At 63.7% G+C, this 25,782-nt stretch overlaps 2 protein-coding genes across 2 annotated transcripts; both read left to right on the forward strand.

Moving 5' to 3' along the window:
• Nucleotides 1–984: 984 nt before the first annotated feature.
• Nucleotides 985–4,339, forward strand: NHLH1 (nescient helix-loop-helix 1). Its single transcript, XM_075524867.1, has one exon. The coding sequence runs from the start codon at nt 1,343–1,345 to the stop codon at nt 1,745–1,747; it is 405 nt and encodes a 134-aa protein (XP_075380982.1). The 5' UTR covers nt 985–1,342; the 3' UTR covers nt 1,748–4,339.
• Nucleotides 4,340–9,183: 4,844 nt separating this feature from the next.
• Nucleotides 9,184–24,625, forward strand: VANGL2 (VANGL planar cell polarity protein 2). Its single transcript, XM_075524906.1, has 9 exons — nt 9,184–9,389; nt 15,797–15,992; nt 17,794–18,061; nt 18,155–18,275; nt 19,923–20,530; nt 21,092–21,228; nt 21,417–21,552; nt 21,909–22,140; nt 22,447–24,625. Exons 3-9 carry the CDS (start codon nt 17,991–17,993, stop codon nt 22,705–22,707), a joined length of 1,566 nt encoding a protein of 521 aa, XP_075381021.1. The 5' UTR covers nt 9,184–9,389; nt 15,797–15,992; nt 17,794–17,990; the 3' UTR covers nt 22,708–24,625.
• Nucleotides 24,626–25,782: the final 1,157 nt, after the last annotated feature.

Consider the following 25,782-nt stretch of genomic DNA (forward strand, 5'->3'; position numbering starts at 1 on the left):
TCAGAGGGGCTGCGCGGATATTTCTATGCACCCTTACGGGGTTCCTTGCGTTTCTTGGGCAGTGCTTCCGCAAACGCGCGTCAAGGGCTCTGCCCCCTGCCAGTCTTTTAAAGCGGAATGTGGACTATTTCTTCCCAGTCATCGCCTGTCCATATTCGTTTAGTTTCCATTTCTCAGTCGTACGGCTCATTACAAGCTTGTCAGGCCTGAGAGAGGTAATATGTTGTACATCTCTGCCTGGCTGGCTTCCCAGCCAGGCTGCCGTCTCTTCCAGCAGCAGCATTTCCCCATCTGAAGTTTGTTCCCCTTCCCCTGCTCCACCCCAGCCCTTCCCCTGCCCGGGGGGAAGACGCGCCTGCAGCAAGACCTGCCTTTCCCAGACCCGCTCCCGGGGTGCCGGAGGCATCTGTGCGGGCCTGGGGCCCCCGTGCCGGAGCCACGCAGGGAAGGCAGCGGGGGGGGAGGAGAAGGGAGAGGAGAGGCAGCTTTCCCGGCCAGCGGCACAGCGTCCCGGAGGGAGCGGGGAGCCAGCATCTATTTGGACACATCAAGCAAAGCAGCTGTGTTGGGTTCCATATGTCGGGGGTGCCAGGATCCATGACATACGGGCTCATTTAGTATACAATAAGCCCCCCTTCCTCTCGCCCCCGCAGTCTGTTTTTCCCCTTCGCTCATCCACCACCTGTCATCCCTCCGGAGAGCCAGGAGAAATGGCTTCCACCTTCTCCCGGAGCCACCCCACCGGCTCCCTCTCCGCCACCCATGACCAGGGACCCAGAGCCCCAGCCCAGCCCTGCAGGGACGGGCTGTCCCCCGCTCCGGCTGGGGCCAACGCCGCGGGGCGGGTGGAGCAAACAGCCGCGCTCTTTAGCTACGTCTCTCGTGTCCGCCGGCAGCCGGGCGGTACTGAGAGCCCCTGTGCTTCTGTTTTCTAGAGCACGCGGAAGGAGTTCGGCTCTGACACCTGACGGCTCCGAAACTGGGTCCTGCCACGGCTGCACGGAAGAGCCCGCCGTCTCTGTGCACGCGCGCGCGCAGAGGATATTTATTTATTTATTTTATTTATATGCATCCTGCCATCTTTATTACATTATTTATTGTGAAAGCTGTCGCCCGCCCAACGAGTTCTCCGGGGAAAAGGGAAAATTTTCAAATTCCCTTGCGGAGACTGTGTGTGATGAGGAGGAAGAGGAGGAGAATAACCAGGGGCTTGCTGTGATCAGGAGACCTTCTCTTTAAAGTAGAGCAGTTTTGCTTCGACGTCGTGCCCGGGTCAGTCTGTCCTCCTGACGCACGGCGTCTCTGAAGCATCCGTCTCTCTGTCCACCCCTCTTCCACAAAGATGATGCTCAATTCGGACCAGACAGAGATTGACCTGCCCCCGACACACTCCGAGTCCGAGTCCGTCTTCAGTGACTGCGGCGGTGGCCGCGCCGGCAACGCGGAGGACGCCGGCGGTGTTGGCTTGTGTGCTCAGTCCCGGATAGCCGAGCCAGGAGAGGCCGTGAAGAAAGACCTGCAGCACCTGAGTCGGGAGGAGCGGCGGCGCCGGCGGCGTGCCACGGCCAAATACCGGACAGCCCACGCCACGCGGGAGCGCATCCGCGTCGAAGCCTTCAACATGGCCTTCGCCGAGCTGCGGAAGCTGCTGCCCACCCTGCCACCGGACAAGAAGCTCTCCAAGATTGAGATCCTCCGCCTGGCCATCTGCTACATCTCCTACCTGAACCACGTGCTGGACGTCTGAGCCGCCCAGCCTGCGTCCGTCTGTCTGTCTGCCACATCTCCTACCTGAACATGTGCTGGGCATCTGAGCCAAGAGCTCAAGTCCGTCTGTCCATCTACGACCTGAACCACATGTTGGGCATCCAAAATGCTGTGCCTGTGTTCATCCGTCTGTTCAAATGGACCAAGTCCCCAGCTGTCTGCTCTACCCCCTATCTGAACTATCTTCTGTATTTCCCCACCACCAAGCCCGTGTCCGTCTGTCTTTCCATCCTGCCTGAGTCAGGCTGGATGTTTGGTCCATCAGCCATCCGTCTGTCCTGCTGCATCTGCTGCCTGAAGCCTGTGCTGGCCATGTACGCTCCCAATTTCTGTCCGTCCTTCTGCTGCGCATCCCACCGATACTGCCTACGGGATCCTGAGCCCACATCCGTCAGTCTGTCCACCACGTCCACTCCCTGACCCACGGCAGGAGCCACTGAGCCCGACTCTGTCTGTGTGTCACCTCTTTTACACGAGCCACAAAAAAATGGACCTGTGAAACACTGCAGCACCAAGCAGCCCCGGGGTCTTGTCTGTCTGTCTGTCTGTCTGTCTGCGCCTTCTGCCACCGGCCACCCCACCAGCACGGCCAGTCTGGGCATTTTGTCTGTTTGCTGCTGCTCTGCCCCTGGCATCGTGCTGGGCACTTAAAGGCCCACGTCAGGACCATCCTCTCCGCAGAGGGAGCGCGGCCCAGGAGCATCCTTGGGCACAGAGCAGCTCCTCTGTGTTTGCCCTGGCTTTTCACACCCCAAAAGGAAGCACAAAGTGGGGTGCAGACCTGGCAGGACCTGGCCACGCTTTCCACGGACAACAGCACGCGCAGAGAGGCGCGCTCGCTCGCCGTGCTGCCCGCGAGGTGCCCGAAGCAGCGCTGGCCCCGCTCCCGTGCCAGACTGGAGCAGCACCCGGGGTCTCTCCAAGCCCCCCCGTTGCACGTCTGGTCTCCCCGAAGCTCGGCACCCCGCTCCCCAGGCCCGTGCATCCCAGGCTTTGCTGCCCGACCCTCCTTTGCACTAGCGCGCAGCGAGTGCGAAGCCCCCCCGGCCCGGCCCGTTGCACCGACAGACGCGATCGCCCCGGGGCATGAGACCTCCCCATGCGGCACTTCATCCCTCCCCACTCTTCCTCTGTCTCCCCTTCGGTGCGCCCGGTGAGAAAGGCCTGAGTGGGGTCACCAGCGTGGCACACGCCCCAGCCCGCGGGGACATCGACGCTCGGCTCTGCGTCCCTGCTCTGCAGCGCAGCTGGTGCTGCCGGGGCTCCTGCGCAAAGAGGCTTCACCCCGGGGTGCCGCGAGCCCCCCCGTTTACACCAGTACGGCACTGGTGCAGCGTGACCTTCCGCAGCACGCGCTCTGCTGGCGTAAACTGCACTTTATCTGCGGCTTGCGGGGCAGCGGGGTTGGAGAGGGGAGGAAGGAGGCACGGCCCCTTTGCCCAGCTTCCAGCAGCGGGGCTCTCCCCGGCCCCCCCTAACATGGGTCAGCGCTTTGGGAGAGGGAGGAGAGCGGGAAAGGAAAGCAGAGCCGAGCAGCCTTTTCTCCAGCAAGGGCACGCTGAGGCTGGGGAAAGCTCATTGCAAGAGTGAACGTTTTGCCTTGTTTTATGGGTGTTTGTTTGTTTTAAGAGTTAATTTTGCACTGGCAGTGGCAAGAGCACAAGCAGAGCCCAGGCAGGGGAGCAGGACCACGCAGAAACCACTGGCTGTGCTTGGACCCAGCGCTTCGGGCCGGGAGCAGAGCCACAGCCTGGCCCGCGCGCAATGGGTTGGGGCTGCTCCTCGTTGAGCCTCGCCGCGAGACAGGCAGCGGTCCGGCCCGCGGGGTACGTGCCGGGGGAGATGGACTTTGGTGTGCCAGAGATGAAAGGTTCGTGGTGAGAGGGTCAGTGCCGCGTCCTGCGAACACCGGCAAACCCCCAGAGCCAGAGCAGGAGGTCCCGGCAGCACCTGCCCCGCTCTGCCCTCCGGCATCCTGCCCTCCGCTTTTTGCCTTCCCCAGGTGTTGGTCGCTGCCCGTGCCGGGTGTCCGAGCCCCGCGAGCCCCAGCTGGGCTTCCCGGCTGGGAACCTCGCAGACCTCCTGGCTCCATCCCACCCCCGTCTCTGCCGCCAGCTCCCAGCAACGCCTCGCTCCGTACCTCATTTTTCCCCTCCCCGTAAAAGCAGGGAGAACGATCGCTACCTCTGTCTCGCAAGGACTCGCCAGTGAACGTGGGATCCCCGAGGGCCGGAGCGGCGGACCCCGCAGCCGGTTCCCCCGTCACTGCACCGCTCAGCGGGGCCGCGGCAGAGCAAAACAGAGCAGGGCAGCCCACCCTTCCCCTCCACTCACCAGCCACGTCTCTGTGCCACGAGGATATTTATTGAATTAATTTATTGAGAAATGTTATTATTTATTTGCTGTGTTGTGCACTTTTGGGAAAGGAAAACTAGAAAACAAACAAAAAATAATAATGACCACGGCGGAAAACCAACCAACCCACCCTTGTACGCGGTGTGCCCCAGCGTGTGTTTGTCTTGGCTGTTCAGACTGTGCAAGGATTTATTATTTATGAGCTCACAAGGAAGTCGGGGAGAGGGAAATGAATTAAACTGCCAGCAAAAGAGAGATCTTGAACTTGGAGTGCCCAGCTTCCCTTTTTCTTTCTTTTTTTTTTTTTTTTTAATCTTGTTTTTAACCGTCTCTTCCTTGCGCCGGTCGGTGGTGGTGGCAGATTCCCCGCGCAGGAGTTGATGGCTCTGGCCGTGCCCGTGAAAGGAGGCGGTGGGAGGGAGGCCATCGCCCGCTGCTCCGGCCAAGGGACCAGGATGTGTCCTCTTGGCACTCGAAGAGTTCTACCAGCACCGGCTGGGCTCGGCCTCGCTCAGAGCCAGGGCGGACGCCGTGTCTTTGGTTTTCCCCGGGTCTCCAGTTGCCGTTTGAGCCCAGCTTGGGTTTGCTGGGAGAAGCAGACCCCGAATGGCCCGGTCCCTGTGGTGACACAGAGGGATGAGGACATCTGGTCCAGACATCAGCATCTCCAAACACACCCAGCAAACCACCCGCGTACCCCTGGGAAATCAGCACGGCCCTGGCTCCCAAGTCACCCATCCCTTGACCGTGCACCTCTGCCCAGCAGAGCCCCCGCGGTCCCCTTCCCCACGCCCCCCAGCCCTCTCCCCTGTCCCACTCGTCCCCGCGAGCCCCCAGCGCTCTCCCCGCTTCCTCGGCCCACCCCGAGCGTCGTGGGGAAGCAAGTTTGCGGCTCATCTCCTTTGTCTGCGCCGATCCCGCGCGTCCCTGGGGGCAAGGTTGCAGCTGTTCGCCGACTTGCTCCAAATTTCTTCATATAATCAATTGGCCTCGGCTGCAGCTTGGCTCAGCAGAGATGCGTCAAAGGGGAAATAATAAACATGGGGGAGGGAGCAGGGGAAGGAAGCGGGGAGACTTTGCACCGGGCTGCAGGGGCAACAGCGGCTGGTGGGGCACGGGAGAGGACCTCGGAGGACCTCGGCGCTGCCAGCACCCCTTTTTGTCCCAGCTCAGGGATTTCTCCCCGGTGTTCTCCCCTTGGGATGCGCCGTGTCCCCGCATCCAGCCCCAGCTCTGCTCCCAGCTCCTCCGGCACCAGCCTCCAGCCCCGGAGGTTTGTGCGGGACGGCCGTCTCCATCCCACCCCCAGCCACGCACGCTCCGGGAGGCGGTAATCGGGTTAGGGCAGCGCGAGCTCCGCGGCGGCGGCTCCCAAACCTCTGCGGGGCCCGTGGTTCCCGGCTGCCAGCCCCGGCCCTGACATATGGTCCTCATTGTGCCTCGCACAATGGAAACACTTCATGCTAATTTAGATGCTAGTTCTGGCCTTGCTGTCATCTCCGACAGATTGGGTCCCTTGCCTGCTCTTTGTGCTTGCGGGCAGGCAGGGTAACAGGCAGCTCGGCTTCTCCTCTACCTCCCTGAGCGTTTTCCTAGCCACTTCCCGACTCTTTCTCTATTCCCGCAGCTATTTCCTTCTCCCTCCTTCCCCATACACATCTCCATCTCCCCATCCCTTCCCCGGCATCTGGAGGACGCTGGTCCTGGCGCGCAGGTAGGCGTACGCACGAGGAACGTTTCACGATGGCTTTTCATTTGCAAAATACCCATGGAAAATAGTCCTGAAGGCGCAGATAAACAGACACGCATGAAACTGCTCGGCTGCTTCTGCCCGGCGACATTTGCTGTGTCCCTGCCCCGGGGACGACGAGGTGGGGATGGCTGCTGGCCCCCTTCCACGTCCCTTCCTCTCCCAAAAAGGAGTAGCCGGGGCAAGATGTGACAGCCCAGTTTGGGAAGGGGGAAGGACACCCCCTTGTTTCAGCCTGCTGCCCCAGGGCCAGGCTGCCTATGTGTGCGCTGGTCCCCCGGGGATGTCACCGTGGGCAGCAGCTGTGTCCCCAGCTCGCCTGCGCGAGGCGGCAGTGCCATCTGCTGGGTCCCCAGGACGCTCACACCAGACCCCCGGCACCCCCCAGGCTGGGGACCCCCGTCCCTGCCAGCCGAGCCCTGGAGCATCGCTGTCCCCTGTGAAGGGACCCACCACAAACCCCACTGCAGCTCTCGGGCAGGGCTGGCACCGGGACCGGTGCAAGGGACAAAGGCAAACGGCACCCGTGCGCGCACGTGGGACCTTCCCAAAAGCATCCTCCGTGACCCATCGTTTTAAATGCTCGTTTCATGCTTGGTTTAGAGCACAAGGGTCCTCCGAGGCTGCGATGCCGATCAGAAACGGGTGGCTGGAAGAGACAGGCCCAGGCCCAAAAGGGCCGACGGTCTCACTAGATAAGGCGCGTATCCGATCCCTTCCTTCGAGACGCGGAGCAGGAGCTAAGGAGCCATCGGATGCCTCGCGCCTGCGATCGCGTAGCAGAGGTAAAGAGCCCGTCTGAACGGAGACCGCAGACAGCAGCGTGGCAAGGGCCGGGTGCGAGGGCACGCAGCGGGGGCAGCTCGGGACCCACGTGTCCCCCTCCAGGCAGGGTCCGCAGCACGTGGGAGAGGAGGGCCGGGGGGCTAAGGAGGGTTTGGTGCGATCGCCGGCAGCCTGCCGCCCCTGGGCTCGCAGACAGGTCAGACAAACATCTGTGGGGATGGGTTAGATCCTGCTGATCCTGCCCGGGGCAGGGAGAGGCTAGCCACCCTGCACGCTGCTTTCTAGGACTCCTGATCTCCGGAGTCATCCGCCCGGAGCCTCTGCCCCCCTCCCTGCGGAGCGGGAAGCCCGGCCGTGACGCCTTGGGATTGACGGGCGTTGGACCTGTCTGGGGTTCGGTTGTCAGCGGGTAGGGTGGTGGGGCAGCTCTGGGCGAGGAGAGGGGTCTGGCGAGTGTGAGGGGACACACCTACCCCCCGCTCTGCTCGGGGAGGCGTACCGAGGACTTTGCAAGGGCCCTGGGTCTTCCCTGCTCTGCAGAAGGTCATTTCCAAGAACGAAGCAAGACGGAGCTGGTTCTGGGGACTCCTTCATCCCCGGGGGGATGGATGGGAAGCGCCCAGCACCCCCTGCACTGCTGATCCCAGGTGCTCCCCCCGGGATGGTAGGGCTGGGCACCTTGCAGGGCCAGGCAGGCTCTTCTGTCCTGAGAGCAGGGTGCGGAGGGAGGGGACCGTCGCTGTAAATCACAAGGTGGAACAATGCGGCCCTTCCCGGCTGGCAGGGAGGCTCCAGCAAGCCCGGCTGGCCAGGAACGAGCTCCGAGGGCCCATTAATCACTCCTGGAGCCGGAGCGGGCACGGAGCGGGCGTTAACGTTAACGTTAACGTTAACGTTAACGTTAACGTTAACGTTAACGTTAACCTGCCCCTGCCCCTGCCCCTGCCCCTGCCCCTGCCCCTGCCCCTGCCCCTGCCCCTGCCCCTGCCCCTGCCCCTGCCCCTGCCCCTGCCCCTGCCCCTCCTCCCCATTAAGGGAAACCGAGCCATTTAAATCCGGCCAATGGCGTGCGCCGGGAGGAGAGCGCCGCACGCCATTGGGCAGCCCGAGGGGGGGGCGGGCCCGGCCCGTTCCCAGCCTCGCTCATTGATATAAAGCGCCCGGCGGCCCGGCCCGGCTGTTCCGGGCTGGTGGCGCGCCCCCGCCGCGGGGTCCCCCACGCGTGGGGCAGTCCCACGGCTCCTGGCCTCGCTCAGTGGAGAGCCTGGCTTTGCAGGGCGCTCTGCGTGGGGGTCCCTGGCCTCTGGAGGGCAGGGGTGAAGGGGTCCCTCCTTCTGGAGCAGGTGGGGGTGCTGTCCCCCCCCACCCCCCCATGAGCAGTGGGTCCCCCGTGGCACCTCTGCTGCCAGGGGGGTGCGAGTGGGCCCGTGAGAGCACGGGCGCCTTCCCACGGGCCCTGCTGGGTGAGGGGATGGTGCTGTTCCAAAGCAGTGGGTGCTGAGACCCCCTTAAGGGACCCCTAAGCCTGGCGTGGGGGCTTGCGTGGGCTTCATCTTTTCCAACCCCCCCCCCCAGCTTCCTCTCCACAAGTGGGGTGTCTGCAGCGTGTGCTGAGCTGCTGTCCCCTGTCCCCCCCATCCCTCCTTGCTCCCTGTGTGTCCCTTGTCCCTGGGGAGCAGGGCTGGGGGGAGCTGGGAGCTGGGGTGGGGGTCTTCCAGGCACTCCCCCCCCCAGCCCAGTGCAGCAAGAGCCTGCCTGGAGCAGAGGGTCAGGGCTCCCACGTGCTGTGACCTGTTCCTGGGCCAAGGCAGGGCACCTTTACCACGAGGGTCACGGGTGGACTCTGCACCCAGACACTGGGGGCCAGAGCCGGACCCGGGCGATGGGCCCAGCTTTCATGGGTGGGGGCAGCCAGGGCCCACGGGGAGTCGCTTGTTCACAGGCGCCTCCTTACCCCCACCCCAAAACAGCCCGGCCTGGCACGAAGGCGGGAGCAGGAGCACGACCCCCGGGGACTGGAACCCCAGGGGGCTGGTACCCCAGGAGGCTGGTACCCCCGGGGGCTGGTACCCCAGTACCCCTTCGGGGCACCTCTGCCAGGGCCAAGGCTCGACCTTCCCCGCCACCGGCCTGGCCGTGCTCATGCCCGGTGCAGAGGGGCACTTGGGGGCACGGTGACCCCCGGGCACGGGGGCCTCGTGGGCTCGGCGTGACCCCCCCGACTGCCGAAGCCGGGGGAGACCCCGGTGGGGCTTAACCCTGCGCCCCACCCGTGCCGCCCCCCAACGGCGGGCACCCCCCTGGGCACCCCCACCGCCACCCTTATCCCGAAAGCCCGGGCTGCGGACCGAGGACCGGGCGGGACCCCCCTCCCCACCTGCAGGTACGGGGGGAGGAAGCCGGGGTCCCCCCCCCCAGACAATGGCCCCGGAGGGGCGCCGGGAGCGCGGAGCGGAGACAATGGGCGGGCGCGGGGGGAGCGGCCGGGAACAGCGGCGGGCGGGCGGGAGCTGCCGGCCCGGGGCGCGGCGGGCCGGGGCCGGGCGCACGGCGGAGCGGAGCGGCGGGGCTGGGGGGGGCCGCTCCGCTGGGATTCGGGGTTTCCTCCGCCTCCTCCTCCTCCTCTTCCTCCTCCTTCTCCTCCTCCTCCTCCGCAGCAGCAGCAGCGGCAGCGGCAGCAGCCCCGGGATTTCGGTGCGGGGGGGACGCGCACAAAGGTGCGGCGGCGATGGTGAGTGCGGGGGGAGAACCGGGCGGAAGCGGGGTGCGGAGCAGCCCCGCTGCAGGGCGGGGAGGAGCGGGGCCGGGCGAGCCGCGCTGCGGGGACCGGGGCCGGGGCTGGGCTCGGCGCGTCCCTGCAGGAAGGGCCTGGGAAGCCGGGGACTTTCCTGGGCCGGCAGCCAGGCGGGTAGCGGCTGCTCGGCGAGCCCCGCTCCCGGGGGTGCCTCGCTGCGCGGCGGGGGGAGATGCGGGGCTGCCAGGTTTTTTTTCCCCTCCAGCTCTGAAGGAGGGGCCGGGGTGAGGGGGGTCCCTGGGAGGTGGGTGCTGAGGAGGCACCCGGGGATGGGCCCCGCTCCCGGGGTGCCGGTTGCTCCCTTTTCGCTTGTCCTGGGGAACCTCCCCGGTGGGCGATGCAGCGGGGCCGGGTCCCCCCGGTTGCACGCAGCCTGGCACTGGTGCCTGTGGCTTTCCCATTCAGCAGTGGGCATGCTTATACTGGAGTTTACTGGCCGAGCTGCCCCGCTGCGGTCAACCACCCCTCGGCCTCCGAGCCCTTTGTGCCCAGCACGGGCGTAAGCACGGGGCTTCCTCCTGCCTGCAACCCCTGCGAGCAATGGAGTGACCGCAGCAGCGGCTGGGGGACGAGGGTGGGCACCCACGGGGCGTCCACCCCGCTACCTGCCCTGCGCCAGGGCTGGGCGGCTGCTGGGAGGACGGCGAAGCGAAAACAGCCGATGCTGCTGCCAGCTCCGCGGGACCCGCAAGGCAGGCAGGGTCTGCCCGCTGCGCCTGTCCCCACCGGCACGCTCACCTGCTTCTGGGAGAGACCCGGCCGGATTCTGATCCGGTTTATCTTGGTCGCATCCTGGCGCAGCGCCCTGAGCCAACAGGGAGTTCCCTCTGCTCTACACCGGGCACGAGCTCAGACATCGGCCCTGCTGCTCTGTCTAGGGTGAGAGGCTTTATTTCCTTGGGAGAGGGTGTAGAGTCTGTTCCCCCCTCCCCAGGCCTTGGTATAATAACCGAGGCGGAGGTTTAAAACAAAAAAACAACAAAAAAAAAAAAAGAAGAATTAAATATTATCTTCACGGAGCCGCTGGGGATGGCTGTTGCTTAATCACAGCAATTCGGGATTGTGTTGGGACCGAGCTGGGCTCAGAGGCAGCCTGAGTCAGATGCGATCTCTGCGCAGCCGGGCTTCTCCTGTGTATTTACGCTGTCTTTGTGCTGGGGGGGGGGAGCTCAGGATGAGACCGGCTGATTTAATTAGCAGACGACTTCATTGAAGCCGGCGATGGCTCCTCGCCTGGCTGTTGGACCGCGGGGTGGTTGTTTTAGGGTTGCGGGTCACCGGGTCCCATGGGCGGCCCCCATCCTGGAGGCACGGCCCCGAGGACGGGCGCAGGGCTGGGAACACCGGGTGCCCATCCCCGTGCTCCTTCTGGGCTCCCTTCAGCCATTTGAACGATCAAATGTGGTTTCTTGTTTTCACCAGCTCGCAGACAATGGGGCCGGAGGGGGCTGGGGCAAAGGCGGGGAGCCCATCGCCCCAGCATTGGGCAGGGCTGAATCAGCCCCAGGTCTTTGCTCCGAGTTAATTTTAGATTTTGATTCTGTTTTCTGAGGGCCGGCGTGGCTGGCAGATGCTTTATGGCTTTATTGTCCAGCCAGGATGCTTGGGAGGGGGCCTCGGAGAAAACCACGGGCCTTCGCTGCCCTCCCCCGTGCGAGTGCCAGCGATGAAGCAGCGAGTGCGCCGACCCTTGGGCATGGTGGCACCGGGGCTGCCGGGGTGGCAAGGCCAGCCACCAAAGCTGGACCCTACGTGAGGGATTTTTTTCCCTTGTGCCCTCCGAAGGCGTTTGCCTCCTCGGGCTGAGCACGGCCCCACCTCGAGCACAGCAGTCGGTGGGTGAATGTGGTCACCTTGCTCCGTGCCTGCACCCAGACGGATCCCGTCTCTACGCTGTTTTTCCAGGGTCCACGACGCAGGTAATGCTGTCTGCCCGCCGCAGGCTGGCAGGATTTAGTAGGGTTAAGTATTAAGCACCCGGAGCTGATGGAGCAGAGCTATAATCGATCTAAAAGCGCAGTTATTTATGCTTTGGGGTAGGAACCGGCCTTTTGGGGTGTCACCGCAGCACCTTGGGGACAGAGCTTCTGACGATGCTCTTGGAGAACAGGCTGAAATCAAAGCAACGGCCCAAACCGTGAGCGCGGACCTCTGTGCCTCCTCGGCTCGCCCTGTCCGAGCGTCCTGCTTGGCTGCTCGTGACCACCGGAGAAGCAGCCTGGGACTCCAGCGTTCGCATCCTCCTGTGCCCCAGGGTGACCATAGCTTTGTCACTTCGTGCCGGCATCCCACCCAGAGGTGCCACCGGTGTGGCTGGAGGGGCGGTGGGAGCAGGAGGGGACAGGGAGATGCGATTTGAGCAGCGGGAGGGAGATCTGGCACCTGCAGCACCTCGCCGTGGGGCTGGCGATGTGCTGGGCATGGCGGTGCCGTCCCGCATCTCCCTGGACCCGGCACCAGAAACCGCAATGGCGAAGCTGCCGCTCGTCTTGCCGGGGAGCCCCGAGCGCTCCCCGCGAGCTCGGGCCGAGGCGGACGGGGACTGCGAGGTTGCGGGGTGCAGGCTGAGCCCCTCTGCCGGGCGCTGAGCCCTGCGAAGGGAGAGATGGAGCAGGTAAGCGGCCGGTGGGCGTCTGGGAGCTGGAGGGCTGCAGTTAGGATCCCTTGGTGCCGGCACGTTTTGCAATGCAAATAGCTTTCTCTTTGCATCGAGCCCCGTTCTCATGCAAATCCCTGGTTTTTTGTACACTTTTTTTCTCCCTCTGGTTCTAGATCTCGGTGCAGTCATTTTTACCTGCGCGGAGGCAGCTAGTGCATTCCCGATGCGGCTGCGACCTCCATCGCTCCCGGACACGCAGCGGGATCGAAATGCCGGGTGAAAGGCTGGGCTTTGTCCCGTAGTCGCGCAGTGGGACTTCCCCGCCAGAGGAAACTTGGTGGGGACCGAGCGCTCGAGGGACTGGACGTTCCTGTGGATATTGTAACAATCCCGAGTGATCGTAATTAAAGCTGGCAGTTTGGAAGGGATATTAAACCTTCTGCATCCAAGCTGACGCTGAGCAATTTGAGAGCAGAATGAGACCCCATGGGGCAGTTGGATTAAGCCACTCGGGCTTCCCATGGGCCTTTCCCGCGTCCCTCTGAAGCGCCCGGTCGTGCCAACGGACCAAAGAGCTGGAAGTTTGCGGATTCCTCCCGGCGGCGGCATCTCCCGGGGCCGGGGCTGGAGCTGGGGGGGGGCCAGGGCGGCCGCTTTCCCAGCCCGGCGTGGGGGGACTCGGCCACGGAAAGCAGCGGAGCAGCCTCGGGGTTGAGGGACGTGCCCTGAGCTCGCTGTGAAGCCTCAGCTCCGCCGGCCAAGAGGAGGCGCGGGGCTGGATACGGCCCGGGGAGAAAGGAGGGAAAGTTGTTGGTGTTTGTGCTGCTGGAGGGGGTGTGCAAACGGGGGGAGGGCAGCGAATTGCCTGGGCGGCCTCTCCCCAGCTCCTCGGTAGATGATGGCGGCCAGTGCTTGGGGCTTGAATAGACGTGGCGGGGGGATCTGCTTTGACCCCCAGCTCCTGCCCGGGGAGCCCGTCTCCCCTCCCGTCCAAGCAGGAGCACCCATGGGGTTTTTCCTAGCCGTGCATCCACCTTCTGCTCTTTGCGGGCCACCCGTGGGCACCCAGCTCCCGGTGCCGGCAGCCTCCTCCGTCTCCCCAGCATTTGGTGCGTATGGGAAATCTGGGCATTGCTCCGTGTCCCTGCCCGCCGCCTCCCGCTTCCCCAGCGGCGTGGGGCTCGGGGGGCCGGTGGCCGGCAGGGGAACGTGGTGGTGGCCGGCCAGGGAAGGTGCCTATTGTGCGGAGGCAGCAAGGCGTGTTTGTGTAGCCAAGCAAGCAAATGTGCCGGGCGCTTGGCTCGGCAGACCCATGTGCCGGGACCAGGAGGTGCCTCCCGTTCCCAGGCCTGTTTCGGAGGCGTGCCGGCAGCGTCCCCACCGTCGGCATCGCCGCTCGGGGGTCCCTGGGCCAACCTCCCCGGCGTCGGCGTGGTGAGGGAGGACAGCCCCGAAATGACGGTGTGAGGCAGGGCTGAGGCTCACGTTAGGTTTCCTGCCTGTCCATAAACAGCCTGTGCGGCTACGGACTCCGGCTTGCGGTGTGCCTCAGTTTCCCCATCTCTGTCATGGGCAGAGCCATGCTTCCAGCCCTCCTGGGCTTACCGGGAGGATAAACAGCGGTGGAGTCATGTGCCAGGAATCCAGGACCCCGGGATCCTCCTGGCCCGCTCCGTGACTCAGTTTCCCGGTCGCCGCGATGCTTGTCGGGTCTAGCAGGAAAACACCTGCCCAGATGCGGCTTCTGCTCCTGCTTGGCCCCAGCGGTGGGAAGCCATCTATCGCCGGCGTGCGAAGAGCTGCATTCACACCCCTCTCATAACCGCGTTAGAGCATCCTGACTTAACGCTGGTATTTATTTAATTGATCTAGATTTGCAGATGCTGGAAAAAGAGCACCGGTGGTGTAAATCGCTGAGCTCTGGCGTGGGAGCGGGCGGACGCTCACCGATCCGCTCCAGGGCGAAGGCAGCCAGTTTGGTCCCAACCTTCTTGCTCGGCCACCGATTTCTCCCTCTGCCCTTTGCTCAAAGCAGGTTTTTCTCCAGAAAATGTCATGCCCGGCTCTCGCATGGTCCTGGCGCTGAATAAAGCGGGGACAGAGCCACGTGGCGTGGGTTTGTGCTGCCCGGTCCAAGGGGGACGCTGCCTCGCCGGGGATGGGAGGAGAGGGTTTCCCTCTCAGGATTTGCCCCGGAGCTGTTTGAAATAAGAAAACTTTCTCATCTAGAAATGCTTGGATCTATTTTTTTGAGCATTTGAATGCAAAAGGTAGTTCGTGTTTGAGGTTCATGGACTCAAAGGCAGGAGAGACGGCGGCAGCGGCTTTTCTGACCGCCCCGAAGCCCCAGCCGAGCTCTCGTTGCTTTGAACCCTGTGATGTGCTCCAGCATCATCCCGAGAAGCCATCCAGTCTGGACTTGAAGATGTCAAGAGATGGCAAATCCTCTCCTCCCCTGGGGAGTTTGTTCTGATGGTTAATCACCTCGCTATTAAAAATGTGAGTTTTCCTCCTCGTTTGCATGCGTCTGGCTCCCGCTCCCAGCCCTTGGCGGTTGCTCGGCGTCTCCGCGGGCTCGGTAAGGTGAAGCTGCTTCTTCTCCTGGAGACGAGGCATCCATTTCCAGCCTCTCCACCTAAGCACCCCGTGCTGCCGAACAGGCTTTCCCCACTCTGCCAGGCAAACCATCCCAAAAAAAAAAATCCCTTTCTTCCCCACCGGAGCAGCCAAGTTGCTCTGCCGGCACCGGAGCGGGCGCGGGACAGGAGGACGAGGAGCCCCCGGCTCCAGCGACCTGGGAGATGGCTGCTTGATTTACAAATCAACCTTGCAAAACTGCTGGGTTGGGGGTTATTCCCCCCCACCGACCTTTCCTGGGGAGAAAGCTCAGCCGTTTCGGTACGGGCAAGACGGAGGGTCCTCGTCGGCCGGAGCCGAGCCCTGGTCCCGGTGCGGAGATTGCCTGTGGTTCATCTGTGGATCATGCCGGAGCGAAGCACCCCACGCTGCCGCTCTGCCCTGGGAAAGGGCCCCAAAGCCTCTGCCCGTAGCCTCTGCCCCGTCGCCAGCTTGTGATTGAAGGGCCGGGCTCGCCATTCCCTCTGCGGCCATTCCCGTGGCTCCGTGGCTCGTTGCTTGCTCCCCTTGGAAATGCCTGCCTCGCTCTCCCTCGGAACGGATCGACCTTCGTCGCCCGGGTCTGGCTTTGCCTTCGGGAGCTGGGTGGCCCTGGGGTCCCCGCGCCGCTGGTGCAGCCGTGGGGACCCCTGACTCAGGGGTGGACTTGAAGCGTGGCTGCCGGCCACGGGATTGTGGTGGCCGAGGAGCGTTAAATCCACGGGCTGGTGCCTTTGAATCGCTGAGACGTGAGAGCTGGCCGCGTGGTGCCGGGGGCAGGTGCCGATGCGGCGTGGAGGTGATGCCAGGGTGGGTTTTGGGCTGGGGGGTGTCTGGGGGGGTGTCCAGCCCACCCGCATTTTCCTCCCCTGCCCATCTCTCTTCTCGGGTGCTCACCAGGGGTCAAGGCCAAGCGAGGAGCTCTCGTGGGGTGGATGTCCCCAGAGGGAACCGGGATGGTGACCTGCAGGACAAGGACTTTGGCTGGCGGTGCCCGGCGTGACGCGCTGCGGCTCTCCCACAAACACGTGGCTGGGTGGTCCCGGTCCCCGGGGAGGGGATGCCGCGAAGCATCCGTGTGCGGCAGGGACGCCCGGCTCCTGATTTCCTTCTCTCTTGCTTCCCCCAGCTCGACCGCGGACCCCCGGCACGGCCGGCCGGCCCGTGAGCGGCCCCCCATGCGCAGCCCCCCCCTCCGGCACCCGCCAGCTGGATGCCGTCCCCGCCGGAGGCTCAGGATGCCCCAAGTGCCTCGGTGACCACCGGGACGGGGGACAGCACCCGCCTGCAGCCGCCTCGCCTCGACCTCCCGCACCGTCCCGCCGGTGAGTGCCCCGGGTCCGGTGAGTCCCCCGCGTCCGTCCCCTGCCCCAGTATCGACCTCCTAATGGTGTTAATGGACCAGACTGGGGACGAGCCTGTCCTCGGCCCCCTGCGCCGATGGAGGCAGCGGCCGAGGCTCCGGCATTGTTCCCAGCAGAAACCCGATCCCTGCCTGCAAACAAAGCCCAGAAGAGGGGGGCTGGCAGGAGGTTGGGGGGGGGCACAGGGGGGTCCTTTCTCTCCCGGCCCCTTCCCCCATCGCTCGCTGGGGATGCCGGGACGAGCTCCCGGCCCTGTTGCCATCTCCTAGACAACCGGCGTGGGGGGGGCTTTTGTCTCCATAGTGATAAATGTGTGAGCATCCAGCATCTGGGACAAAAGGACCCCCCCCTCCTTCCCCCCCCCCCTCCCCCCCCCCACCTTTTCCCCTCCTCAACCCCATCTCCCCCTCCCCGAGGCCTTGGAAAAGAGGCCAAAAGACATTTGGGTTTTATTTGGTGGAAATGGCATTTCCGTGGTAACCCGGCGCGGCCCCCCCAGCACGCGGTGCTGGCTGGGAAGGGGGGGTTTGGGGCTCCGAGGGATGCCTAATGCCCGCAGCCCCCCAGCACCCTTAGGGTGAGGGCGGGAGGAGTTGGCGGGACCCCTCTGACGGGGTCCGGCATCCCCCGGCGCGGGTCCGGCAGTGCGTATCCCCTCTGCCTCCCCGAGGGTGGCTCCCATCTCTGTCCAGCTCTCCTCCCTGGTGGGGTCACAGACCCGGGCAAGCTGGCACTGAGCCCCCGTCGGGGCTGTAAGCAGCTTGGGAGTCCCCAAAACCAGTGGGGTGACCTAGACTGGGACCCCAGGAGACCACCGACGCACACCCCAGCTCCCGCCCGCGTCCCCCGAGCCTTTGCCCGAGGTCAAGGTGCCTTGCGCTGCCCGGCTGGGATCTAAGCAAGGCGTTATTTTCCCAACCCAGCAGAGATCTGACACCATAAGTAGGCGTAGGTTGGTCTCATGTGCATGTGTGTATATATTTATATACGTCTGTGCCTACAAATGGCTGTAATGGGAGTTTGGGGTTGGCTAATAACGACGTGGCAGCCGTGAGTCAGCGCGCAGGGTGATGGTATCTGCTCTGAGCCAGCCCTGCGATGGGGGACCGGTCCCCGGACGCTGCCGGAGCGGCCCAGGCCAGCGGTCCCATCCTCGGAGCCACCGCCGTAGCTCCTGGGAGCTCCCCGCTTCCCCCGGTCCCGGCAGCCCCGAGCTCACCCCGGCTCGGGCTGCCACTGCGGGGGGAGCAGGAGCCGGTGCGGAGCGGAGCGATGCTCCTCGGCACGGGCCAGGGCTCCCGTGCCGATCTCCTGGGTGTGAGATCCCAGCTCTGCCCTGGGAAACGTGTCCGGGCAGAGCCCCGCGCTGCAAGATGGGCCTGAAACGTTGCCTGCACCCAATTATTCATTCCTTTTTTTTTTTTTGGCCCCCACCCTAGGCACTCTCTTGGCAGTTAAAATAACGATCGTAATATTAATTAACGTGTAAATCGCCCAAAACAGGAGCTAATCATGCAGTATCATTACGAAAGGGGAAGGTGGCCATCCTGGACCCAGCTTGGGCAGGGGATAAAATAGAAAATGCCCCAAAGTGACCCAAATTCCCTTTCCCTGCTGAAGTCCCGCCCCATTTGCCACCGGGGCTGGAGCTGTGGTGGCGCAGGGATGGTGGGTGAAGGGGTGCTCTCCGGCGGCTGGGACCCCCGGGGCATTGCCGGGATGCCGCCGTGCCGCCGCTGACCCTTCCCCTTCGCCTCCGCAGGCGGGCGAGCCCTTTTCTCCTGAGACGAGCCCAACCAGGTGATCAAAATAGAGTCCCTCAAGGTGACGGTCGACTTCTTGAAGGTGCCCCTGGGCCTGAAGAAGCCCCCTCTGAAGGAGGCCCTGGCCGCCGTCCCGGGGCCGGGGAGACCCAAGCCCCTCGGCGTGGAGTGGCACAAGCCCCGGCGCTCCGACACCATGGACAATGAGTCGCAGTACTCGGGATATTCCTACAAGTCCGGGCATTCCCGCAGCTCCCGCAAGCACAGGTGAGGGGCCGGCGCGTGCCCAGGGGGGTCCCTGGCCCCAGTGGGTGCTGCCACCCCGGTGCACCCGCCCTGCTCCCCTCTCTTGCCTTCCAGGGACCGGCGGGACCGGCATCGCTCGAAAAGCCGGGACGGGAGCCGCGGGGACAAGTCGGTGACCATCCAAGCGCCGGGCGAGCCCTTGTTGGACAACGAGTCGACTCGGGGGGATGAGAGGGTGAGCTGGGCAGGGGGGAAGGGATGGGGTCGGCATCTCTGCCCTGCCGCGGGGATGCTGCCGAGGGTGGGAGCCGCCGGCGGGGCGCGGGGGCTCCCGGCATGCCTGGTGCTCCCCGGCGGAGCGGTCGAGCCGGTTGGGCTGGCCCTCGGCTGGCGGACGGGCTCCTGCGAGCGCTGCGGCAGCGCCGGCGGGGAGGGCGGGCGGGCGGCGCGGGTGCAAATGAAAGGGGACCGGCTGTCGCGGTGCCCCAGGGAAGCAGCCGGGGTGGGCATGGGCTGCCCAGGGTGGAAAACACCCTGGGGATCCAATCCCTAGGGATCCACTCCCTGGGGATCCACTCCCTAGGGATTAGCTCCAGCTCCTGGCTCCGCGCCTGCCGGTGATGCCGGCTCGGCCGTCCCAAGGCGTAATAACCCCAGGCCGGCTCCCGGCAGGGTCACACCGGCCAGCGGGTTGGTGAGGAGGAGGCTCCCGTGCCGCATCCCTCCTCCGGCCGCCCCAGCCCCGCGGTCCCACGGGGGTCCCTCGGTGCGAGCGGCAGCGGGGGCAGCGCTGCCGTGCCCCCCACGCTGGGTGCCGGCACTCCTCCGGCCGCCGCGGAGCCCGGTCCCTGGCTTTAATCATCTCCCAGCCACCTACGCAGGCGGCTCCGGCTCTTTTCATCTTCCCCCACCAAGAAGTCGGCGCCGGCGGAGGCCGGGGTTTGCGGTGGGTGGTTGAGCCTGCCCGGTCCAGCCGTGGCCGGAGCGAGCCGATGGCAGCGTGGGTTCGCCTGGGGACAGGCTGGGATATGGACTGGTCCTCCTGGACCCTCCTCCGCTTCCCGTCCCTCTGGAAAGCCCCGGCCTGTGGCTTTATTTTTCTGTTTGGAAGGAAATTGCTGGCTTTCCTGCAGAAATTCAGGGGTGGGAAAAAATACGATACGATAAAACCCCAAGTTTCGGGGATGCCAAAGTGCCGTAAAACCGAACGTGAAAGTCGGAGTGAGAGGACGGACGGATGGCCAGACCCGTGGCTGTGCCGGGGCAGGGTTTTCAGCGGCTGCGGTGCAACGTCTTCTCCCTCCGCTGAAACCCCACGTTTTAGCTGGGAAGGAATCCCATGGGGACGGGTCGTTTCCACACCCCTCTGGCTTGAGGAGGGGGTTTTCGGAGGCGGCGGGAGGCCTGTCCAGCACTCCGAGCTGCCGGATCACAGGCGACTTTGTCCTGCCTGGCGCGGCGCTGGAGGAGGCAGCAGCCGCCTGCGCGGCGGCAGCGAGGGTGTGTTGGGACGGCAGCCGGGCATGTTCCTTCTGGCCCTGCTAATGAGGGGGTTTGCCTAGAAGCAGGATGCTTCCCACTTCCAAAGCTGCTCTCGCCGGTGCCGGAGAGGTGGAGCGCGGCCCGGAGCTGCCGACAGGGATTTCCTGGAGGGTCCCGGCCGAGTCGCTGCGGCCCCGCAGCCCAGGCTGAGGTCTCCGCCGTCTAAATGGGGGTGATGGCGCTGGGCAGCACGCCGGGCTTTGAGGTTTGGTGGATGGGAGATGCCGGAGTGGGGTTGGGGCGGGGATCCGGCGCAGCCGACAGCCCCCCGGGGCGCTGGGGACGGGGCGGGGGGACGCGGAGCCAGCCCCTGCGTAACCCTCCCATCCGCCCTCCCCAGGATGACAACTGGGGCGAGACCACCACGGTGGTGACGGGGACGTCGGAACACAGCATCTCGCACGATGACATCACCCGCATCACCAAGGACATGGAGGACAGCGCTCACCTGGACTGCTCCCGGCACCTGGGCGTCTCGCTGGCCGGGGCGCTGGCGCTGCTTGCCTTCCTCACCCCCCTCGCCTTCATGCTCCTGCCCCAGCTGCTGTGGCGGGAGGAGCTGGAGCCCTGCGGGACGCCCTGCGAGGGGCTGTTCATCTCTGTGGCCTTCAAACTCCTCATCCTCCTCCTGGGCAGCTGGGCTCTCTTCTTCCGTCGCCCCAAAGCCTTTTTCCCTCGCATCTTCGTCTTCCGAGCGTTGCTCATGGTGCTCGTCTTCCTCCTCGTCGTTTCCTACTGGCTTTTCTACGGCGTGCGGATCCTGGACTCGCGGGATCGCAACTACCAGGGGGTGGTGCAGTACGCCGTCTCGCTGGTGGACGCGCTGCTCTTCGTGCACTACCTGGCCGTGGTGCTGCTGGAGCTGCGCCAGCTCCAGCCCCAGTTCACCCTCAAGGCCGTCCGCTCCGCCGACGGGGCCAGCCGCTTCTACAACGTCGGCCATCTCAGGTACGGGGGTGCCGCCGGGGCGGGGGTGCCGCCGGGGTGGGTTCCCGTGTTCGCCTGCGTGCACGTGCGTTGACGCGCGTGCGCGTGCGTACGCGCACGGGCGTTCAGGCGTGTGCGCGTGCGCGTGCGTGTGCGCACGGGCGTTCAGGCGTGCGCGCGTGCACGCGTGCACGGCCATCGATGCCTGTACGTTGATAGAATCATAGAATCGTTTCGGTTGGAAAAGACCTTTGAGATGATCAAGTCCCAGCCGTAAAACTCGTGCGCGTGCGCGTTTGCGTGCGGGTACGCGCGTGCACGCGCACGCCCGTATTCTCAAGCGGTTGTGCCCACGCCGCCGCTCTCCGTGGCACCCCGGCATCAGCCGGCCGGAGGAGCCGCGAGGTTGCCCCGCAGCGGGTGCAGCCCCGCTCCCCCCGCGGGATGGGACGTCCCCGCAGTGCCACGCGCCGTCCGTCCCTCCCCGCTCGTCCTGCCCCGGCTGCGCGTGCCCCCCGCCCTCGGCGCGGTGCTAACCGTCTCTCTCTGCCCCCCGCCGTGCCCGGCTGTGTCTCCCTGCAGCATCCAGCGAGCAGCCGTGTGGATCCTGGAGAACTATTACCACGATTTCCCGGTCTACAACCCTGCCCTCCTCAACCTGCCAAAATCCGTCCTGTCCAAGAAAATGTCCGGGTTTAAAGTCTATTCCCTCGGCGAGGGTGAGCTCCCCTTCCCTCGGCTTCTCCTCTCGTTCTCTCTCCTTCTCTTCCCCGTCCCTGTGTTTTCCTCTCTTTTCGGCTCCGGAGAGCCCGGAGCGGGATCGCCGCAGCCTGGCCGTGGGGCAAGGGGAGCACCGGGTACCCCGCAGCCCCCCATTTCCTCTCTAACCTCACCCTTTTCCCTGCAGAAAACACAACGAACAACTCCACGGGCCAGTCCCGGGCCGTCATCGCGGCGGCTGCCCGGAGGCGCGACAACAGCCACAACGAGTATTACTACGAGGAGGCAGAGCACGAGCGCAGGGTGCGGAAACGCCGCGCCAGGTACGGGGCCGGCAGCGGGGTCCGGGCTTCCTGCGGCACCGGGTGCCCCGTTGCCGTGTGCCCCATGGGGTGTCCATCCCAGGACCCTCGTGAGGACCTGGGCTGTGCTGGCAGGAGGGAGGGGGGGGCTCCTGGGGTCGCCTCCAGCCCCCCAAGACGAGGCGTTCCCGCTCTCGGGGAAGCGCGTCCCAAGCCCGGCTGTTGCGTGGCACAGCCAGATGTCCCCCAAAATTGTTTTGGGGTGGAAGTTGGGTTCCGGCCATCCATAGGTAGGCTCCCCCCAACCCCAGGGGATCTCCTGCCCGTGGGCGGACTCTGCCCTGCTGCAGCCACATCCACGGCTTTCCTCCCGGCAGGCTGGTGGTGGCGGTGGAAGAAGCCTTCACCCACATCAAGCGGCTGCAGGAGGACGACCAGAAGAACCCACGGGAGATCATGGACCCGCGGGAGGCGGCTCAGGCCATCTTCGCCTCCATGGCCCGGGCCATGCAGAAGTACCTGCGCACCACCAAGCAGCAGCCCTACCACACCATGGAGAGCATCCTGCAGCACCTCGAGTTCTGCATCACCCACGACATGACGCCCAAGGTGCGCAGGGGGCACGGCGAGGTGGGACGGGTCTCCGGGGGTTTGCCCAAGGGCTTGGTCCGGAGGGTGAGGACTTGGGTGGGTTTTTTTCCCCGCCACGTGAGAGCATCCCCCCAGGAGGACGAGGGGTTGGGGGATAGAGCCAGAAAAGTGGGTGTAACCCCAAGGGAGCAACGCGCAGCGACGGGAACCAGCCGCGCGGGGATGTTTTTCCTGCAGGACCTGCCGAGCAGCTTGAGGCTGCAAAAAAAAAAATAGGCTGAGCCATAGGAAGGCGACGTTCACGTGTCCTTTCCCTCCTCCAAGGCGTTCCTTGAGCGGTACCTGATGGCCGGGCCCACCATCCAGTACCACAAGGACCGCTGGCTGGCCAAGCAGTGGACGCTGGTCAGCGAGGAGCCGGTGACGAACGGCCTGAAAGATGGGGTGGTCTTCGTGCTGAAGCGCCAGGACTTCAGCCTCGTGGTGAGCACCAAGAAGATCCCTTTCTTTAAGCTCTCGGAGGAGTTCGTGGACCCCAAGTCGCACAAGTTCGTCATGAGGCTGCAGTCGGAGACCTCTGTGTGAGCTGAAGAGGGATGGAGAGGGGTCGGGGGGGAGACCCTCTCCAGACCCCTCCGTCTCGTCCTCCCCATCTCCGCCGGGGCTCAGGGAGGCCACGGCTCGAGGGCAGAACTGCGGCGGGCGCCGGGAAGCAGCACCCGTGCCCAGCTCCAGCACCTGTGACCACTGGCCCTCCGCCTCGGCTTGGCCCCCTCGGGGTGGGCTGAGCCCCTTCCTCCTCCTCCTCCTCCTCCTCCCCGAAACCCAGGTCCGTGTAGCATCCCCCCAGAAGGCGCAGCCGGTGGAGGACAGCGGCACGGCCGGGAAGGAGACGGCGTTTCGGTGCCATAACTCAAGGGCTAACTACACGTTCTTCACCAGCGTCTTCAAGCACCATCAGGTCCCAAGGACCTTCTGCGCTTCCCGTTTTCTACCTGGCAACTGTCCTGGCTCTTACCTTAAACCACCGCCTGCCGTCTGGGGCTGGTTTTTAATCCTAGAGATTTTTTTTTTTGGGGGGGGGGGGGGGGGGAGTATTTTGCAAACACCTCCGCGATCTGTGGCTGCTATGAAAACCTCCCCTGGCATCCAAGACACCGGAGCGGTGATGCTCCTGGCTGTAGGAACGTCCTCCTCGCCTCTCTGCTGATGGTTTCCGTGCTCAGCTCTTAACAAAAGCAAGTGAAAATCCGGTTTTTAAGAGAAGCAGAAGGGGTTTTTTTAAGTGGTTTCCCTGCTCCCGAGGCGACCCGTGTCCCTGGTCCCAGCAGCATCCCTATGGGGCTTCCCCACGCCGGTTGGAGCTGCAGCCGTGGGTTGCAGGCAGAGCAGCTTAAAATGTCTCTCGGGGTCCAATCCCGGACCCGGAGCCAGCGGGGTGACTGAAACGAGGGGTTCCCGGTGAGGGTGATGAGGGCTCGTGGCTCAATGAGGTCCTTAATTAATGTCCCACGGTGGCAGGTGGCCCGTGGTGGTCCCACGAGCTGGGGCTGGCTCGCCATCGGGGACACAAAAGCTTTTGCCTTCCCTTGGTTTTGTTAAGGTCGCAAATACCTCATGGATTTATTTTAATTTTTTTTTTTTTTTTTTTTTATTTCCTCCTCCCTCTGGATCCCATTGTCCGGCCAGGCCGTGTTGGGTCGGGGGTCTCGTGGGGGTTGTGGCTGGGCAGGGTGGGGTTGGTTTGGTCGTGGGAGCTGCCAAATCTCATCCCGGGGAGGCGTGCGGTTGGGTTTGATTTTTGATTTATTTTGTCCTAAGCACTAAAGGGGTGTGAGTTCGAGGGCGGGGGGGGCAACGAGGCCGCTCGGGCCGTGTGCCGCCCCAGAGGGGCTGGGGGCTTCCCCAGTAAGTACCAGTAGCAACATGAAGATGCTGGAGGGCTCCTGGGGGTCCGTCCCCATCCGGCACCACGCTGCTCAGGGCTGGCTTTCCCAATTTCCAGGAAATCTCCATTTTTCGGGAGTTTCTAACCCCTGCCTGGGCTTCCCTCCTCTTCCAGCCTCTTGAGGCCGAAGGACCCGGGTTTCACCCCCCCGGTCCCTCCCGCTCCATCGCTGCCGCTGGCAGCCCATTTTGGGGTGTTTTACTGCAAAAAAGACTTCAGTGAGTGCGAGCGGATGGGTCGGCCAGGGAGGGGGGATTTTCCACTTGGAGTTTAAGAAGAATAAACCCTTTTTCGTTTGTTTTTGGTTGTTTTTTTGTTTTGTTTTTTTTTTTCCGCAGAGCCGAGACCTTGTGCATGCGTGTAGAAAATTGTAAAATGTAAAATTGTTTTTTAATATATAAAAAGCTTGTTTTTACAGTTTGCAGTGGATCGAAGCATTACGGCAGTGGTAGGAAGTTTTGTTGGTTGGTTTTGTTTTGGTTTTTTTTTCATAGAGGAACTAAAATTGTACAAATTTTTTTTTTTTTTTAATAAAATAAACCCATTTTGACTTTTTTTTTTTTTTTTTTTTTTTTTTTCCTTCCCTTCGTCTTCCCGCACCCGGTGCTTTGGGGTGAGGCAGCTGGTTTAGGTCCCAGCTCCTGCCTGTACCCTGCCCGGTGCGGGCAGCTCAGCGGAGGTGCTGCAGTGGCAGGATGCGGCCTCGAGGGAGCTCGGAGAGAAACCGGTCCTGCCCTCGGAGGCTGCTCGGTGCAGGGCAAGAGCTTGGCGTTGGTGTGGGCCGTGGATTTAGGGTCTCTGGGGCCAAGGGCTTGGGGTTTAGGGGTCAAGGGTTTGGAGTTTATGGGGGCCAAGGGCTTGGGGTTTAGGGGTCCGAGGATTTGGGGTTTATAGGGGCCAAGGATTTGAGGGTTGAGGGACCACGTGTTTGGGGATTATAGGGCCAAGGAGCTGGGGTTTATGGGGGCCAAGGGCTTGGGGTTTAGGGGTTCAAGGGTTTGGAGTTTATGGGGGCCAAGGGCTTGGGGTTTAGGGGTTCAAGGGTTTGGAGTTTATGGGGGCCAAGGGCTTGGGGTTTAGGGGTTCAAGGGTTTGGAGTTTATGGGGGCCAAGGGCTTGGGGTTTAGGGGTTCAAGGGTTTGGAGTTTATGGGGGCCAAGGGCTTGGGGTTTAGGGGTTCAAGGGTCTGGGGATTATAGGGGCAAGGAGTTGGGGCTTGAGGGACCACGTGTTTGGGGATTGCAAGTGTTTGGGGACACACGGGGTCCTGGGGTTTGAAGATTATGGGAGCCAAGGGCTTGGGTTTTAGGGGTCCAAGAGTTTGGAGTTTATGGGAGCCAAGGACTTGGGGCTTGAGGGACCACGTGTTTGGGGATTATAGGGCCAAGGAGTTGGGGGTTAGGGGGGCCAAGGGCTTGGGATTTACGGGTCCACGGGTTCGAAGTTTATGGGAGCCAAGGGCTTGGGGTTTAGGGGTTCAAGGGTTTGGAGTTTATGGGAGCCAAGGGCTTGGGGTTTAGGGGTTCAAGGGTTTGGAGTTTATGGGGGCCAAGGGCTTGGGGTTTGAGGGACCAAGTGTTTGGGGATTATAGGGCCAAGGGATTGGGGTTTAGGGGTTCAAGGGTTTGGGGATTATAGGGCCAAGGAGTTGGGGTTTAGGGGGGCCAAGGGCTTGGGATTTAGGGGTCCACGGGTTCGAAGTTTATGGGGGC

The sequence above is a fragment of the Mycteria americana genome, chromosome 25 (assembly GCF_035582795.1).
Source record: "Mycteria americana isolate JAX WOST 10 ecotype Jacksonville Zoo and Gardens chromosome 25, USCA_MyAme_1.0, whole genome shotgun sequence".
NCBI lineage: Eukaryota > Metazoa > Chordata > Aves > Ciconiiformes > Ciconiidae > Mycteria > Mycteria americana.